General features: G+C 40.7%; 1 protein-coding gene across 2 annotated transcripts in view; it reads right to left on the bottom strand.

The window, feature by feature from the left end:
• LOC308291922 (uncharacterized protein) overlaps nt 1-14,339 on the bottom strand; it is a 28,385-nt gene extending 14,046 nt beyond the window's left edge. Inside the window, exons 1-2 of one of the 2 annotated variants that reach the window (XM_080734077.1) lie at nt 14,123-14,339; nt 1,287-1,526 (exon numbers count right to left, since the gene is read on the bottom strand). In XM_080734077.1, the coding sequence (XP_080590203.1) occupies nt 1,287-1,430 (144 nt within the window). In that variant the 5' untranslated portion in view covers nt 1,431-1,526; nt 14,123-14,339. The remainder of the gene's footprint in view (nt 1-1,286; nt 1,527-14,122) is intronic. The other variant, XM_080734078.1, reaches the window with a different exon arrangement.
• Between the last annotated feature and the right edge of the window lie 4,954 nt (nt 14,340-19,293).

Here is a 19,293-nt window from a genome sequence, read left to right as displayed (position 1 = left end):
ATTGATCCATAACTGTCCATGGGGTCTATTAGGCAGAAATGCTCCTGTTGTCCAGTTTCCCCAGCAGAACCCAGCAGCTCTCATAGCATAGAGTGGATCCTATAAGCCTATCGCTTTTACACTATTTGTTGTGGTCAAAAGTGTTTTTATTTTTCATGAATGTGTTACTAGTTGTCATTACAAACACATCCATGTCATCGTTGTCCCACACAAGCCATCACACTCTGCTAAACAGATGTTATGCTTTTATGTGTTTTGCCAAGTCCCGGAAAAGATGCCTTGTGATTGGCCAGTACAGTCACCGATTGGCACTTGTGCCAAAGGCTCACCCCAAAACATTATTTATGAGATTATGGTGGCTTGTGTGGGACAACCAAGGCATGGATGTGTTTGTAATGACAACTAGTAATACATTCATGAAAAATAAAATCACTTTTGACCACAACAAATAGTGTAAAAGCAATAGGCTTATAGACAGAGAGGGGCATCATGGGTAATGTAGTTCAGAACACTCACACATGCAGAGAGGAACAGAGAGGTGCATTATGGGTAGTGTAGTTCAGAACACACACACACACACACATGCAGAGAGGAACAGAGAGGTGCATTATGGGTAGTGTAGTTCAGAACACTCAGAGTGGGACAGACAGAGAGGGGCATCATGGGTAGTGTAGTTCAGAACACTCAGAGTTGGACAGACAGAGAGGGGCATCATGGGTAGTGTAGTCCAGAACACTCACACATGCAGAGAGGAACAGACAGAGAGGGGCATCATGGGTAATGTAGTCCAGAACACTGACACATACAGAGAGGAACAGAGGGGCATCATGGGTAATGTAGTCCAGAACACTGACACATACAGAGAGGAACAGAGGGGCATCATGGGTAATGTAGTCCAGAACACTCACACATACAGAGAGGAACATAGGGGCATCATGGGTAATGTAGTCCAGAACACTCACACATACAGAGAGGAACATAGGGGCATCATGGGTAATGTAGTCCAGAACACTCACACATACAGAGAGGAACAGAGGGGCATCATGGGTAATGTAGTCCAGAACACTCACACATACAGAGAGGAACATAGGGGCATCATGGGTAATGTAGTCCAGAACACTCACACATACAGAGAGGAACAGAGGGGCATCATGGGTAATGTAGTCCAGAACACTCACACATACAGAGAGGAACAGAGGGGCATCATGGGTAGTGTAGTCCAGAACACTCACACATACAGAGAGGAACATAGGGGCATCATGGGTAATGTAGTCCAGAACACTCACACATACAGAGAGGAACAGAGGGGCATCATGGGTAGTGTAGTCCAGAACACTCACACTGATCACGCTGTCAAAGCTCCCGGCGCTGTCGATGTGGCTCAGGGTTTCCATGACAACGCCGCCGGGCCACGTGTCACTCTTCGGCATCGCCCAATGGGGTTCAAGGAAGGGGGCGGGACCGGAGGTTCAGGGGCCCCTCTCTGATTGGACTGATGTCAGCAGTGGGCGGGTCTCAACAGTAACCTGTAGGTTAAGATACGTGAGAAAGTCTAGGAGTAAATAATATTGAACAATGCATTATTATCTATGGTTAGAACTAAACATGGAGGATTAGCTCCACATACCTGGACAATATCTTAAAGGACAACTTAGTTTTTTTACAACAAGGGTTCATATTTTAGATTGTAATTAGAGAAAAGAAAAAATTGAGTGTTAAAATGTTTTCATTTGCTTCGTTCTATTGTTTTATCGCGTTTACCATGATAAAATGTGGGGCATGCGTACAAGTGGCTAAATATGTCTTTTTAGACACAATAAGCCATCAGTTTCTTTATTGCTATTTACAGTAACACTTCTAGGGCTTATTCTGTGTAAAATGACATATTTAGCCACTTGTACGCATGCCCCCAACCACTGAAATAAGAATCTCTAAAACAATAGAAAGAAGTAAATGAAATAATTTTAACACTCATCTTGTGTATTCTCTAATTACAACATGGTGTAATATTACAGTCACACACAGCAGCAGCCAGACTGTGTAATAAATAGTCACCCTTTTGATTGATTGATTGATTGATTGATTGATTGATTGAGGATGTTATGAGAGGTTTGCATAGTAAACGGTACATGACAGTACAGATCAACTGGTACAAGGTCAACTAAACGGTACATGACAGTACAAATCAACTGGTACAAGGTCAACTAAACGGTACATGACAGTACAAATCAACTGGTACAAGGTCAACTAAACGGTACATGACAGTACAGATCAACTGGTACAAGGTCAACTAAGCGGTACATGACAGTACAAATCAACTGGTACAAGGTCAACTAAACGGTACATGACAGTACAGATCAACTGGTACAAGGTCAACTAAACGGTACATGACAATACAGATCAACTGGTACAAGGTCAACTAAACGGTACATGACAATACAGATCAACTGGTACAAGGTCAACTAAACGGTACATGACAGTACAGATCAACTGGTACAAGGTCAACTAAACGGTACATGACAGTACAGATCAACTGGTACAAGGTCAACTAAACGGTACATGACAGTACAGATCAACTGGTACAAGGTCAACTAAACGGTACATGACAGTACAGATCAACTGGTACAAGGTCAACTAAACGGTACATGACAGTACAGATCAACTGGTACAAGGTCAACTAAACGGTACATGACAGTACAGATCAACTGGTACAAGGTCAACTAAACGGTACATGACAGTACAGATCAACTGGTACAAGGTCAACTAAACGGTACATGACAGTACAGATCAACTGGTACAAGGTCAACTAAACGGTACATGACAATACAGATCAACTGGTACAAGGTCAACTAAACGGTACATGACAGTACAGATCAACTGGTACAAGGTCAACTAAACGGTACATGACAGTGCAGATCAACTGGTACAAGGTCAACTAAACGGTACATGACAATACAGATCAACTGGTACAAGGTCAACTAAACGGTACATGACAATACAGATCAACTGGTACAAGGTCAACTAAACGGTACATGACAATACAGATCAACTGGTACAAGGTCAACTAAACGGTACATGACAGTACAGATCAACTGGTACAAGGTCAACTAAACGGTACATGACAGTACAGATCAACTGGTACAAGGTCAACTAAACGGTACATGACAGTACAGATCAACTGGTACAAGGTCAACTAAACGGTACATGACAGTACAGATCAACTGGTACAAGGTCAACTAAACGGTACATGACAGTACAGATCAACTGGTACAAGGTCAACTAAAAGCATAGACACCACAAAAAGGTCTTATGGGCTTGTTTACATTGGGGTCCCAATTTAAACTCATATAACATTGAATGACAGACAAATAAAACACAATACTATGCATAAAGATATCTGTGATACATCTGATATTTTCAAAAAGATTTGTATCCATTTTAAATATTTGAAAGCTTGTGAAATGGTACTGTGCAATAGGGCATTCACCAAATAATCGAATATTTGAATATCAAAGTCACTATTCGACGTTGTTCACCGAAGCCGAATATTCGCTTATTTTCATTTTTATTATTGTTTTCTCTTTAAAAATATATAGTTTATAAAGCTTGGCTAGATAGGAAGTCATAAGAATGAGTTGTCAATGCCCCTGGTGGATGAATTTGTTAATGCTCTATACCAGGGGTTCTCAAACCTTTTTAGGCTGTGACCCCCAAAATAAACATATTTGAACTGGGGACCCCCACCCTGACAAGCACTTGGAATTGTAGGTATTACATTTCATGTGACTCGGTTCCACAGATAAATATTGTGAAAATAGCAGATCTATGTTGTGAGCATGTAGATCGGCTATTTTCACAATGTTCGCCTCTTGCTTACTTAATATTTGACAGTTCGGCCAGTCCTGTCGAATGTTCGAATACTTTGAGGTCGAATAATTCGAATACTAAAAATCACTATTGGTGAATGCCCTACTGTGCATAATAAGTACTTCCCACTTTTTTTAAAGTACATTTTGATACCACTTTTTTTAATACCAATTCCATTCCAGACTTTTACTTAGTTAATTAATTAATTAGTTAGTTAATAACAGAGTATCTCTACATTGCAGTATTGAAACTTTGCTAAGTAAAATAATTGAGTGCTTTTCCCACCACAGTGGAAGCATGGACAGTTGCGTTTTTTCTTTTTTTTCGTTTGCTGCATGAATAAAACGCATTGGATTTGGTGTGCAATGCTGTGCGGAATCGGCGCTGCGGATCCCAAAAGGAGTCATAAAAGGAGTGATGAGTTTTTTACCACATGCGACAAGACGCACGAATCGAACTGGGTTCGAACGAGAAAAAAACACAGGGCCGCAGCCACTCGTCGCACGGCTAATTCGGATCCGGTGTGCATGAGGTCGTAGAGAATCAGTGTTTTCTTTTAAAAAAATGAAATTGTCCGTTTTATCCGTGCGGATAAACGCGCCTGTGTGCAAAGGGCTTTACAGCTAGCTCTAACCTGTTCCATTCTGCTGCCATCCGTCATCAGGACACCTGTTTGTTCCCCCAGGGAACAATAAAAGCAGAACAATAATAGCATAGCCTTAATTCCTCTGACACACCTGTGATCCTGCACGCACCGTACTGACACACCTGTAATCCTGCACGCACCACTCTGACACATACTTTACTTTACTGCAGGGGCGTCAATCGGGTATGGCAGCGGTATGCAGCTGCCATACCCTGGGTCCAGGGGGGTCCAAGGGTATGCAGCTGCCATACCCTGGGTCCAGGGGGGTCCAGGGGTATGCAGCTGCCATACCCTGGGTCCAGGGGGGGAAGATAAAAGTTACTTTAAATATAAATCTATGAATGTCTCTTTGTCTATCTGTGCTGGTTATTATGTTGTTGAATTACAGTAAAATATCTACAAATGCAAAATGTAACAAAAAAGGTCAAAATAACAAGGTATTATAATTATATTCTCCCCATCTTGACAGAATGGTATATTCACAGGTTCTGCAGGTCAGCTGCACAGGTGCAATGCATTATTGTTAATTGTGGCACGTTTACTAACATGCCAAGTTTAGCTGCACTTGAACAATCGTTCCAGGCTGCCATATCCAGCCCAAGAAACCGTAGAAACAGGGAAAAAATTAAATGTACTTCTTAAAATAAATGTATCATGCCTATTATTAAGGTATGGCAACATGACTGGTGTCTTGCACGCGCGCCTTCGCGTGCAAGACACCAGTCATGTTGCCATACCTTAGCTTTTTCTGAACTGACGCCACTGGTTTACTGCAGGTGGGAACCCAGAACTACGTGTACCAATCTATACTTTATAACAGCTCTGATCAAATATTGCGTGTGGCATTGATTGACTGATTACGGTGTGAAGCATTATTCACCAGCACTAAACTATTGTTCTCTATAAAGGTGAGATTAAATATTAAGTCGATGTTATGTCAATATATGATGTCACTGCATTGCCTATTTCTGGTCTTAACCCATTGAGGCATGGAACACATTCTAAAGCCCTTTGCACACAGGCGCGTTTATCGCACGGATAAAACGGACAATTTCATTTTTTTAAAAATAAAACAATGATTCTCTACGACCTCATGCACACCGGATCCGAATTAGCCGTGCGACGAGTGGCTGCGGCCGTGCGTTTTTTTTTCTCAATCGAACCCAGTTTGATTCGTGCGTCTTGTCGCATGCGGTAAAAAACTCATCACTCCTTTTATGACTCCTTTTGGGATCCGCAGCGCCGATTCCACACAGCATTGCACACCAAATCCAATGCGTTTTAATCATGCAGCAAACAGAAAGAAACGCAACTGTCCTGTGTGCAAAGGGCTTTACTTTATGTTACCATTATTTTTATACAGTAACTATAAAAAAAAATACAGATATACAAGCTCACAGCACGGCTGCGAGCTTGTAGATCTGCTATTTTTGAAAAATCGTGAAAGTTTGTGTCTTTGACTATTTTGACCAGATTCTATAAATATCTGCTAAATCCTTCTAAGGTTTTTGAAAAACTAATGTCAGTGGTTCTCAAACCTTTTTATGTCAAGGACCCCCACAATGATATGTATTTGCCCACGGACCCCCATCTCAAAATATCTAGTTCCAGGGATGCCCAGAAGCAGATATTTGAGTTACAAATGTTCGCTTATAAAAAGATATATCCAAGGACCCCCATATTGATATGTACACACAATGTGGTGGAAAACAGAGCTACACTTTCTAACCACCTGCTATCATTACTGTATACCAATATATCAGAGACACACACACACACACACACACACACACACACACACACACACACACACACACACACACACACACACACACACACACACACACACACACACACACACACACACACACACACACACACACACACACACACACACACACAGTGAGGTTGAATACACTCCCACAACTAATGGGAGAAATACAACAATGTGCGAACACAGCAGCAAGATTTGTAAAACATCTTAAGGAGCTATAGTCAACTTTTTCTTGAAAAATGGACGCCAAAATAAAAATAATGTAAACATTTTTTTTATTAAAGATTAATCTTCATAATAATATGTGTTTCAATTAAGAAAATTACCACAAAAAGCATAAAATAATGATAAAATAATCATTTTGGCCGTTGTCAGAATGACTTTGTTTATATCCCTCTTCTATTCTTTTATATGGATTGACTAGGGATGTAAACAAAGTCAGCCTGACAACGGCCAACATGATTATTTTATCAATATTTTACACTTTTTGTGGTCATTTCTTTTATAGAAACACATATGAAGCGTAATCTTTTATATAAAATATTTTCGAAACATTATTTTTATTTTAGCATCCGTTTTTCAAGAAAAAGTTGACTATAGCAGGGGTTTTCAAAGTAGGTGACGGGGCACCCTGGGGTGCCGTGACGGCAGTCCAGGGGTGCCGCGAGATCATTTGATAATATTTGGAATTTATTTGGCACTTGAAAAAATATTCAGTATCATTTTAAACTTGAAGTACAAAGTTATTTTCAGTCAGTTCTAACCAAAATGGCTATTATCTCAATGTTTTCCTCACAACATAATCACTAAAATATCGCCACTGTCGGGCAGAAACCTCGTATCTCCAAGTTTCAAATGTGTACGTCTTTTGGTAAAGCAAATCCCTGCTTCATCATATTAGTGAAAACAGCTGATCTACAAGCACACAACGCCTCGCGATGCGAGGCGTTGTGTGCTTGTAGATCTGCTGTTTTCACTAGTTTAGTACATTTTATAGATGATAAATACAAAACGAACGATTTTGGACATACAAGGTTTCCACCCGGGAGTGAAAATTATAATGTAGGGGTGCCACGGATTAAAAAAAGTATTTATGGGGTGCCCTGAGACAAAAACGTTTGGGAACCCCTGGACTATAGCTCCTTTAAGACAGAAGGATTGCATCTCCAACTAACACAGTGCAGATGGACACAGAGCCACTGGTTTCACCTGCACCAGGTAAATGATGCATTGATACGTTTATCCAAGGCGCTTTACAATGATTCTGCATTACATTCACCCATTCACACACACATTCATTATATTCACCCATTCACACACACATTCATTACATTCACCCATTCACACACACATTCATTACATTCACCCATTCACACACACACATTCATTACATTCACTCATTCACACACACACACATTCATTACATTCACCCATTCACACACACATTCATTACATTCACCCATTTACACACACATTCATTACTTTCACCCATTCACACACATTCATTACATTCACCCATTCACACATTCATTACATTCACCCATTCACACACACACACACACACACACACACACATTCATTACATTCACCCATTCACACACACATTCATTACTCTCACCCATTCACACACACATTCATTACATTCACCCATTTACACACACATTCATTACTTTCACCCATTCACACACACATTCATTACATTCACCCATTCACACACACATTCATTACTCTCACCCATTCACACACACATTCATTACTCTCACCCATTCACACACATTCATTACATTCACCCATTCACACACACATTCATTACATTCACCCATTGACACACACATTCATTACTCTCACCCATTCACACACACATTCATTACATTCACCCATTCACACACACATTCATTACTCTCACCCATTCACACACACACACATTCATTACATTCACCCATTCACACACACACACAATTTGGAATGTATTTGGAATGTATTTGGACACTTGAACACAAAAATATTTAGTATCATTTTAAACTTGAAGTACAGTTATTTACAGTTTTAACCAAAATGGCTGTTATCTCAACGTTTTCCTCACAACATAAACACTAAAATATCACTGTCGGGCAGAAACCTCGTATCTCCAAGTTTCAAATGTGTACGTCTTTTGGTAAAGCAAAGCCCTGCTTCATCATACAAGACTGTCGCACACAACTAGTGAAAACAGACGATCTACAAGCACACAACGCCTTGCTCGTATATCGGCTGTTTAGTACATGTAGATCGGCTGTTTATTAATAGCAGATCTACATGCTCACAACGCCTCGCGCTGCGAGGTGTTGTGAGCATGTAGATCGGCTATTTTCACAATAGAAACGTGTTATCCAAAATGTAATGCCTCTTTTCCATGAGGACTCCCATCTTTGAACTGACACCACTAGTCACATGTCCACCACTAAAGCAGTCTTGGCTCACTTGGCTCACTTGGCTCGAGGCCTGCAGTCAAACGACCTGCCAGCGGAGCGGAGCGATAAGAACAAACGTTTCTATTAATACTAGCAGCGGTCAGGGTGAAAACCCCAGAACAGACTAGTCCAGGAATGGATTTAGGCCCGGATCCAATGAAAACCCGGAACAGACTGGTCCAGGAATGGATTTAGGCCCGGATCCAATGAAAACCCAGACAGGCTCATCCAGGAATAGATTATAGTGCGCTGGATAAAATCTACTGTTGGCCCCGAACCAATGAAAACCCTCGATAAAATCTACTGTTGGCCCCGAACCAATGAAAACCCTCGATAAAATCTACTGTTGGCCCCGAACCAATGAAAACCCTCCATAAAATCTACTGTTGGCCCCAAACCAATGAAAACCCGGACATTCATGCAGGAGTAGAACTTTTTTTCTTTCTTTTTTTTAACTTAAAGTACTACTTTTTTTTTTTTTTTTTTTTCAACAAGGGTTCATATTTTAGATTGTAGTTAGAGATGAGTAAAAAGATGAGTGTTAAAATGTACTGCTTTCTATTGTTTTAGCCATTTTAATGACTTTGATTTCAGTGGTTGGGGGCATGGGTACAAGTGGTTGAAACAATAAGCCCATTCCCAAGATGCACCGCAATCTTTCATGGGCAGATGTGACTTATGGGGGCTGACAGTGTTACTGTAAATAGTAATAAAGACATTTCCGGCTTATTGTGTCTAAAAATACATATTCAACCACTTGTACGCATGCCCCACCCACTGAAATCGAAGTCATTAAAATCGATACAATGATAGAAAGCAGTAAATGAAAACATTTTAACACTCATCTTTTCTTTTCTATAATTAAAATAAGAACCTTCCACCAAAGTTGTCCTTGGAGTAAAACAATCACTACTCTGAAAGGGCACGGTCACTTTTATTCCACCCATGAGGCCGGATTCTGACAATGCATTTTTTTGTTGTAGTTTTTTTGCAGAAATCCGTAAATGGCATCAAACCGTTCCTTTCCCATTGAAGTGAATTGGCAGAACCCTCATAGACAGAATAAAAACGTGCTCTTCTTACAAGTACAAATCTGGAGTTCAAAATGAGCTTGGGTAAAAGTGATACAAAAGTATTGGCATCAAAATGTTCTTAAAGTAGAAAGTACTGTATTATACAGAATGTAACATTTCACAAGTTTTATAATGTATAAAATGGATATTTAAAAAAGCTTTTGAAAATAGCAGATCTACAAGCTCAATGCATCGCACTGCGACGCACTATGAGCTTGTAGATTGACTATTTTCAAATGTATACAGGGCTGCAGTGGGTAATGTATGTTTTGTAATAATAATCCGTTTTCAAGTAACTGTAGTGGAGTAATAATACTATATTTGCCACTGAGATGTAGTGGAGTAAAAGTATTGAAAATTTAAAATACTCCGGTAAAGAAATGATGAAAAATTACTCAAAAAGTTACTTTACACCACTGGCGTCCAGGAAAGTTAGCCGAGAGTTGCCAATCTGGGAACTAAATCAAAATCAATATCTTTATTCTTTCTTCACAGATGTGTTCATAAAGGTGTCTACTATCACCTCTGAACTTTGTCAATCACAACTCCCTTGGGGAACTTTGTGGGAGCCAATCAAAGTTGGGGGTATCAGGATACCTGTTCCTGGGATTAAAGGGGATAAAATGAAAGAAATGTCAATATGAGCATATGGGGTGGGTAATTATGGTATTTTTCGGCTGCTGAATCCATTCCAACCACTAGTTTTCAGTTACAATGACTCCTTGGCCATAAAATAGGCTTAATTGGCTAAGGCTTAGCCAATCATTTCATTCAAGTTCACCTGTGTCCTGTTAGTCCCCATGTTTTAAACCCTGTGTTTATGTCAGATTGTATCATGTTATCCTGTGTGTCATGATGTGTGCTTACCGGCCTGATCTGCAATAGTTTTCATGAATTCAAACCCTACTCCAACCATTTTTTTTATTGCCAATAGTATATGTCTTGTGGTCTATTTTATGGCCAAGGAGTACTTTTTACTGATAACTAATGGTTGGAATGGATTCAGCAGCCCCAAAATACCCTAATTGCACACCTCATACGCTCATATTGGCAATTTTTTCCCCTTTAATCCCAGGCCCTCGGGATACCCCCAACTTTGATTGGCTCCCACAAAGTTCCCCAAGGGAGTTGTGATTGATAAAGTTCAGAGGTGATAGTAGACACCTTTATGAACACATTTGTGAAGAAAGATATTGATTTAGATTTAGTTCCCAGATTGGTCTAACACTCGGCTAACTTTCCCTTACTAAAATGTGTGTCAGAGAGGAGAGGCCAGTGAGAGCCAGGAGGTTTAATGATTAACCGTAAACAAAGGTTGGTTTTGAAACCACCGAGTGCAAATATGACATCCATTAATGTTTAGCTTGGCTCTTGTCACTGCTGTCATCCATCTGATAGGAATGCTGCTGGCACAGTTCATGGCACACATTATTTGCAACCACGTGATGCCAGATGGTGCTAATCTATTTAATTCCACCCATTACACCATGGCCTACAGTACATAATGTTACATGATTAGTTTGCACATAATGTGTGCATTTATTTAAAGGAGCTATAGTCAACTTTTTCATTGTAGGGCCGACACTTTGTTTACATCCTAGTCTATAGACTAGAATGTAAACAAAGTGTCGGTCTGACAATGGCCAAAATGATTATTTTATCATTATTTTACGCTTTTTGTGGTAATTTTTTAATAGAAACACATATATGAAGCATCCGTTTTAGCATCCGTTTTTCAAGACAAAGTTGACTATAGCTCCTTTAATCCTAGTAAATGTTAATGTATCATTTACTTTCATATATATATTTTTTTTAATGTAGTGAACCCCAACAATATATTTTAAAAATATTGGTTCGCGCCCCTAACATGGGCCTCGCATTTTGTGAGGCGTTGTGAGCTTGTAGATCGGCTATTTTCCCAATGTTCTGCCTCTAATATTTGACTATTTGACAATTTAGAGGTATTAAAAAGTCCATACATTGTCACTTTAGAAATGTGCAGATACCCTCTATACCAGGGGCCTTCAACGTTTTCCGGCCGGGGACCCCCAAACTGATGGGGAGCTGGAGCAGGGACCCCCTACCACCTCGTAGGGTGGGGGGTCGGGGCTACGACATATTTTTCATTTTAACCAATGTCAATAATATCAACAGTCTGTCAATTGCATAGTAATCATGTATTCAAGCTATTCAAAATGGATAGAATCATGATTTATTTTTTAACATAAATGTGAAAACTAATTTTTTTTTTAAGCAATAATTTCGCGGACCCCCTGCAGTACCTCCGCGGACCCCCTAGGGGTCGCGGACCCCCTGTTGAAGACCCCCGCTCTACACACTTAAACTTTATGTTGGTTTGTTTACTGTTGAGTGAGAAAACAATGTTGCACATTAAGTTAATCATCTGGGGACCCACCCAAAATAATTTGTGGACCCCCCTGGGGGTCCTGACCCACAGGTTGAGAACCACTGCATTAGACTACAGATCCCCTTTAGAATAGATCATGACCATAGCATCATGTAGCCGCAAATTGCAACACTAGATTTTTTTTTATAATGGGATGAATCTAGGGTTGCAATACCTCCCATAGGCAGCCAATGCATCAAAACAGTTTTTTGCTATCTGTCTCTGATTGTATTAAACGACTTCAAACTCACCAATATTGTGGCTCTAAGGAAAGCTTGGAATTTACTCTTTCTATCTGCAAAGTGTTTGTTTCAGAAAAATCCACCGTAGAATTGCTATGATTTATTTTTTGTCAAGAAATCTGAACAGACATGGTTTATTTTCTAAGTGTTGAACTTCGGAAGCGCTCGTCTTCTATTACGCAGCGTCCCGCTGCCTCCGGCATTATGTGACATTTTGAACCAGGTGATCACAGGACCGTTGAGCGATTTTCCACGAGCGCTTCCAAACTCCAGCACTTAGAAAAAATTATCACCTGAACCAAATTTCTTGATAGAAACTGGCTCATAACATGTCTACTGTGGATTTTTCTGGAACAAACACTTTGCAGATAGCAAGAGTAAATTCCAAGCTTTCCATAGAGCCACAATATTGGTGAGTTTGACGTCATTTAATACAATCAGATAGCAAAAAAAAAAAAAAAAACGTTTTGATGCATTGGCTGCCTATGGGAGGTATTGCAACCCTAGATTCATCCCATTATAAAACAATCTAGTGTTGCAATTTGCAGCTAAGCATCATGTAAGCCTCACATTCACACAGACCATAACATCATAGGGTCCATTGTTTAAAGCAGGGGTCTTCAACAGGGGGTCCGGGACCCCTAGGGGGTCCTCAGAGTTACTAAAGGGGGCCTCCAAATCTTTGTGTGATATCAACCACTTGAACCCTGAGCACGCCGTCTAAAAGTGGTCTAATAGACGTATAGATTTGGAAATGTATTAGTGGTCTAAACTTAGACTAGACGACTAATAGACTTCTAATAGTCGTCTAAATGTAGACCGTCTACATTTAGACGACTATTAGAAGTCTATTAGTCGTCTAGTCTAAGTTTAGACCACTAATACATTTCCAAATCTATACGTCTATTAGACCACATTTAGACGGCGTGCTCAGTGGGATAGTGTCCATATTCTGAGAACTTTAGCCAAAAATAGCCGATCTACAAGGCAAGCTCACATTGTAGATCGGCTATTTTCGGCAAAGAGCTTTGGTGTAGAGGGGGAAAAAGAGCAGACTAAGTACAGAGTGAAAGGTCAAGTATATTAGCTTCAAGTGATTAAATATCTGAAAACACAAATTGACATGAATCCAAAATACACTGATGATTGTGCTGTCAAACGATTATGGAATCTATGAAAAGGTTGTGGGGGTCCCTGCTTCATCTCTCTCTCAACTAAGTGGTCCCTGCTTCATCTCTCTCTCAACTAAGTGGTCCCTGCTTCATCTCTCTCTCAACTAAGTGGTCCCTGCTTCATCTCTCTCTCTCAACTAAGTGGTCCCTGCTTCATCTCTCTCTCAACTAAGTGGTCCCTGCTTCATCTCTCTCTCAACTAAGGGGTCCCTGGCCTGAAAACATTGAAGAGCCGGAGCCCTGGTTTAAAGTTAAACAGTTCACAAGCTGTAAGCAGAAGTAACAACGACATGACGGCGACAGACAGACAAACCTGTCCAACTCCCTCCTAGCCTACTAACAGCCATGCTGCAGTACTCTCACCCATGCATGACTGCACCTGTTCATGAATGATAGCCTGCTGTCTGTCTATATTCACACAGCTAATGCTTTTAATTAGCCTATTAATTAATCACTGAGCAAAAACAGACAGCCAACCAACTCCAACTTACCAGAGAAGACTTCAGCAGTTGTTGTGTTTGTCATATCATTCCACAGCAAGAAGGGTTAGAAAATGTCCATGAAAGTAAAATACAAATGAATCTGATTTCAGATCTCAGTCCATATTATTAAAGACACTCCTAGCATGTCTTTCTGCCATGTCTGTCAATCTGCTGTGTGTGTGTGTGTGTGTGTGTGTGTGTGTGTGTGTGTGTGTGTGTGTGTCTGTGTCTGTCTGTCTGTCTGTCTGTCTGTCTGTGTGTCTGTGGATCAACAGGTAAACTCCAGCTACAGGTGAGGTGAAAAACAAGGGGCGTGTATCTATTCTGCATCTAGCTTAAGGCAAGACGCAAATTCAGTCTTGTTTTTATTGATTGTTATACAAAAATGAAGAACAGTACAAGTATAGTCAATACAATATAAATGTAGTACAGTACAAGTACAGTTAAACACCCTGCCTAAAAGGAACATCTCAAATAAATCAACATTTTTTCCTCAGATCTCTGCTTTCTGGGGGTCCCTGGAACAACATGTTTTGAGATGGGAGTCCGCGGCCAAAGATCATTTTGGGGGTCCTTGACAACGTTTGAAGACCACTGATATTGGCAGATTCTACAAATGACTTCTAAATCCTAACAGTTTTCAGATTTTTTGTTCTTATCAGTAGTTCTAAAACTTTGTCATGTCGAGGACCCCCAAAATGACATGTATTTGGCCGCGGACCCCCATCAACATGTTGTGTTCCGGGGACCCCCAGAAGCAGAGATTTTACTTAAAAATGTTCACTCTGAATTTGGGTCTTGCCTTAAGCTAGATGCAGAATAGACACACGCATCACACAACACCTGACCCACCGATCTGTCCAATCAGAGGCCAACTGATCCGCCCATTCGCTTTGGAGAGCCAATCAGCGACCCTGTACCCTCCTCCTCCTCCATGACGTCATTCAGGGGGCGGGGTCAGTTCACTTTGCCAGCTTGGCTTGCAGATCCGGTCCAGAGCGGAAACGGGAGCGGGTTGTTTGTTCTGCGTGAGCAGAACTCACCGGATACAGTCAGGAGGAGGGCGGAGCTTTAGACCGGATCTGAGCACTGAGCAGGAAATAGAAACCTTCAGGTTTCAGGTTGGAAAATAAATGTAAACTCAAAACAACACGAAAAAACTATTATACACAGTTGTCTATTACATATTCAACCAGTGCATGACAGTGTAAATAATAATACTAATGCATTTACACTATCATTGTGAACTATTGTGACCATAGAGTTATAATAATTATGACCTGCCAACATGTTATGTCAACGTACATCCCAGGGGCGTCCATTGGGTATGGCAGGGGTATGCAGCTGCCATACCCTGGGTCCAGGGGGGAAAATAAAAGTTAATTTTAAATATAAATCCATGAATGTCTCTTTGTCTATCTGTTCAGGTTATTATGTTGTTAAATTACAGTAAAATAACTACAAATGCAAAATGTAACAAAATGGTCACTTTAACAAGGTCTTATAATAATATTCTCCACCATCTTGACAGAATGGTATATTCCCAGGTTCCGCAGGTCAGCTGCACAGGTGCAATGCATTATTGTTAATTGTGGCACGTTTACTAACATGCCAAGTTTAGCTGCTCTTGAACAACCGAAAGAAATAAAAATAAAAAATAAAATGCACTTCTTATAAAAAAGGTATCATGCCTGTTGCTAAGGTATGGCAACATGACTGGTGTCTTCGCGCGCGTGCAAGACACCAGTCATGTTGCCATACCTTAGCTTTTTTCTGAACTGACGCTACTGGTACATTCGTTTTCCTGGAATGGATGACGTTTGACTGCAGTCTTATCTAAATGTAAATACACTCTTATCTCCAACCCTATGCTGTTGTAAGGACAGTTAGTTTAGCATGGAGGAAGTAATGCCATCAGACCAGTTTAACAATGAACTATTATAGTCAAAACATAGAACAAGAAAACAATGTAGAATTTAAATTCTATTTGGCTACTGAATAAACAAAATATGGCAACACAGCATTAACAAAGACATCATTAGTGTTATTATTCATTCATTGTTAAAACAATGTTGTTCTCATTAACACACTGGTGGTGAAGCTTTATTCCATAACTATAAAACTATAAATACACAAGAATGAAGAATCACATCAAGCTGTTCAACTGACGGTTTGTAGCTATACTGCCCTCTGGTGTTAAAACACAGTTACAACGTTTTTACATGGAGGCATTACTTTAAAACAGTGGTTCTCAACTTGTGGGTCAGGACCCAAATTATTTTGGGGGGGTCCCCAGATGTTTAGCTAAATGTTAACATTGTTTTCTCACTCAGCAGTAAACAATCCAACATACATTTTAAGTGTATAGAGGGTATCTGCACATTTATAAAGTGACAATTTAAGGACTTTTAATACCTCTAAAATGACAAATTAAACATTGGCCCTAACCCTAACCCTAACCCTTAATTTATTTTCCTATAGAATATATTTGAGGTGACCTTTAACAGACAAGCTAAATATTTTTCTTTTTTCGGAAAATGTGTAAATTCTTAAAAAAAAAAAAAAAAAAAAAAAAAAGGCTAACTGAATATTCTCGCCTGTATAAAGGCTGCTTGAAAGTAGTTGACTCGAGGGGGCGTCTCCTCACAGCTAGAAGGTCCTGGGTTCGATTCCCGCCGGGGTACGCTGGGGGGCGTGTTCTCTCCTCCGCGTCATCAGTGCCCACACCCTAAAGGTGGGGTTGGTGAAAGGACCTTTCTGTGTGGAGTTTGCATGTTCTCCCCGTGTCTCCTAGGGTTAATACCCTCACACTAACATGCAGTAATCCTGGTCTCTATACTGCCTCCCCCTGGCCAGCCGGGGCGCCTGATGGAGGGGAAAGGAACTGGTTGGAATAACATGTTCCTTCCACGTGCTACGTCCAACCGGGGGGAAGCTCCCCCCCTGTCAGGTGATAAGAAGCGGCCTGCTCACTCCTCATGCACTGAAGGAAGCATGAGCTCAGTTCAGGGCTCTGCCCAGGTTGGCAGAGGGAGAGCAGAGCCCAGGATTACAGCTTAGGCAGTTGGCACCGGGTGAGAAAATGTGTTAAAAAAATCATGGGATAAAAATGTAACAAAAGAAAGTATTTGATTCCATCATGGCAACAGTTGACACAACACCAATAAATAAAGAAGCACAACAAAGCAGTGGTTCTAATTGTGGCATTTATTTATTAGTTGTACAATTATGAAAAATAATCATAAAAAAAGACTGGAAGCCCAAGATTATTTACAATCTTTTTTTTTCTTATTTTCTTTTAAATCAGTTGTGATCGACGTCCCTAATCTGACCCCTCAGTTTGTTCTAATCACAGGGTATTTTAATAATGATATGTCAAAACGTTAGAAGACATACAAGTCCTTTTCTCTCGCTCCGCAAAAATGTGACCCCAAAAAAGAAAGAAAAAACAATACGTACGTACATACATACATATACATACTGTATATATAGAGATCTATAAAAGCAAAACTCATTCAAGTATGAAAATACAGACTGCTAGATTCATATACAGTTTCAATATCATCATCATCATCATAATTATCAGATTCGTCCCAGTTAAGTACCCCCCCCCCCCCCCCCATGCTTAGCAATGTGCAAACGCCGGATGGGACCAGGATGGCTGAAGGTGCAAAACCGACACCCTATGAGCTGACAGTGTACCGTAGAGCAGCGGTTCTCAAACCCTGTCCAGTTCGGCCCCCAAATAATTGGCAAAGAAAACCAAAACAACAACAAATATTTCTTTGATAACACAACATTAATGTAAAATAACCCCCAAAAAATCAGCATATTTTTTGTTGTTGTTCTGATCGTGGAAACCGATAAATAGGAACTTTGTTCCATTGATCCTCTGAAAATGGACCCATCGGACCACTGAACTGAGCAGCCGTTGGGGGGGGTGGGGGGGGATGAGGACCACTGAACTGAGCAGCCGTTGGGCTCTGGTGTTCAGATGGGTGGGTGGGTGGGGGGGGGGGGGGGGATGAGGACCACTGCCCTTAAAGAGTTTGACCCCACTGACCCCAGAACGTACCATAATCATACAGTTTATCATCCGTTATTTTACCCAACACACACACACACACATCATCATCATCATCATCAGCTGACTAACAGCACAGCTAAAGCCCCGCTTATACCTGGCCGTACAAACGCAGAAATGTTTTTGGTAAGGGAGATAAAACTTTAAATAGCTTCTACGCACAGCAGACACATTGGGTCTCTTCTTTACTTCACAGGTCTTACCGACGATACTAGAATGAAGGCTCTGTTCCATTCTGCTCAAACAGAGTCAGTGTTACCAATGATACTAATGAAGGCTCTGTTCCATTCTGCTCAAACAGAGTCAGTGTTACCAATGATACTAATGAAGGCTCTGTTCCATTCTGCTCAAACAGAGTCAGTGTTACCAATGATACTAATGAAGGCTCTGTTCCATTCTGCTCAAACAGAGTCAGTGTTACCAATGATACTAATGAAGGCTCTGTTCCATTCTGCTCAAACAGAATCAGGGTGCCGATATTGTTGAATCCGTAATATGCTATTTCTCCTCCCTTTACCAAATGGAACCAGCCGAGAAGACAACTATCGTCAAGCTCACGATGCATCGCATCAGCAAAGCGCCGTGAGCCGCTGTTAGATCAGCTAGTTACGGGGCACACAACTCCGTCGTACGACGAGGTATAAAACTCCAGGGCAACACGTGTCAACATACTGGTCCATATATAGAATCATGCTGTGTTTCTATCAGCTCAGCAGCTAAAAAACATATTCCTACTATAATCTGATCAGCCTGCATAGCAGGTTTGGCAACAAGTACATCATTGGTCTAGAGATGAACATCAGAACATCATCGGTCTAGAGATTAACTGCGCAAAAAAACAACAACAGAAAAAAGTAGTTTGGGGAAGGAAGAGAATGAGTTAAATCCTACACCTGATTCAATTCCAGCATGAGGACTACCAAACAAACAAACAAACCCATGTCCTTTTAAAACAGCTTAAAAACATACCAAAAAATCAAATAAAAAAGCCACCATAAATGGTCTGCGTATAGTGTCCATTTCTGATAACCCCCCCCCCCCCCCATTAAAGACCACCACCCTGACCCCCCCCCCCCCCCCCCCTGACCGTCACAGT

Source organism: Nannobrachium achirus (assembly GCF_963921795.1).
Source record: "Nannobrachium achirus genome assembly, chromosome: 9".
Classification (NCBI taxonomy): domain Eukaryota; kingdom Metazoa; phylum Chordata; class Actinopteri; order Myctophiformes; family Myctophidae; genus Nannobrachium; species Nannobrachium achirus.
Note: the sequence above shows the minus strand (reverse complement) of the source record. Positions and strands in the feature narration are given on the sequence as shown.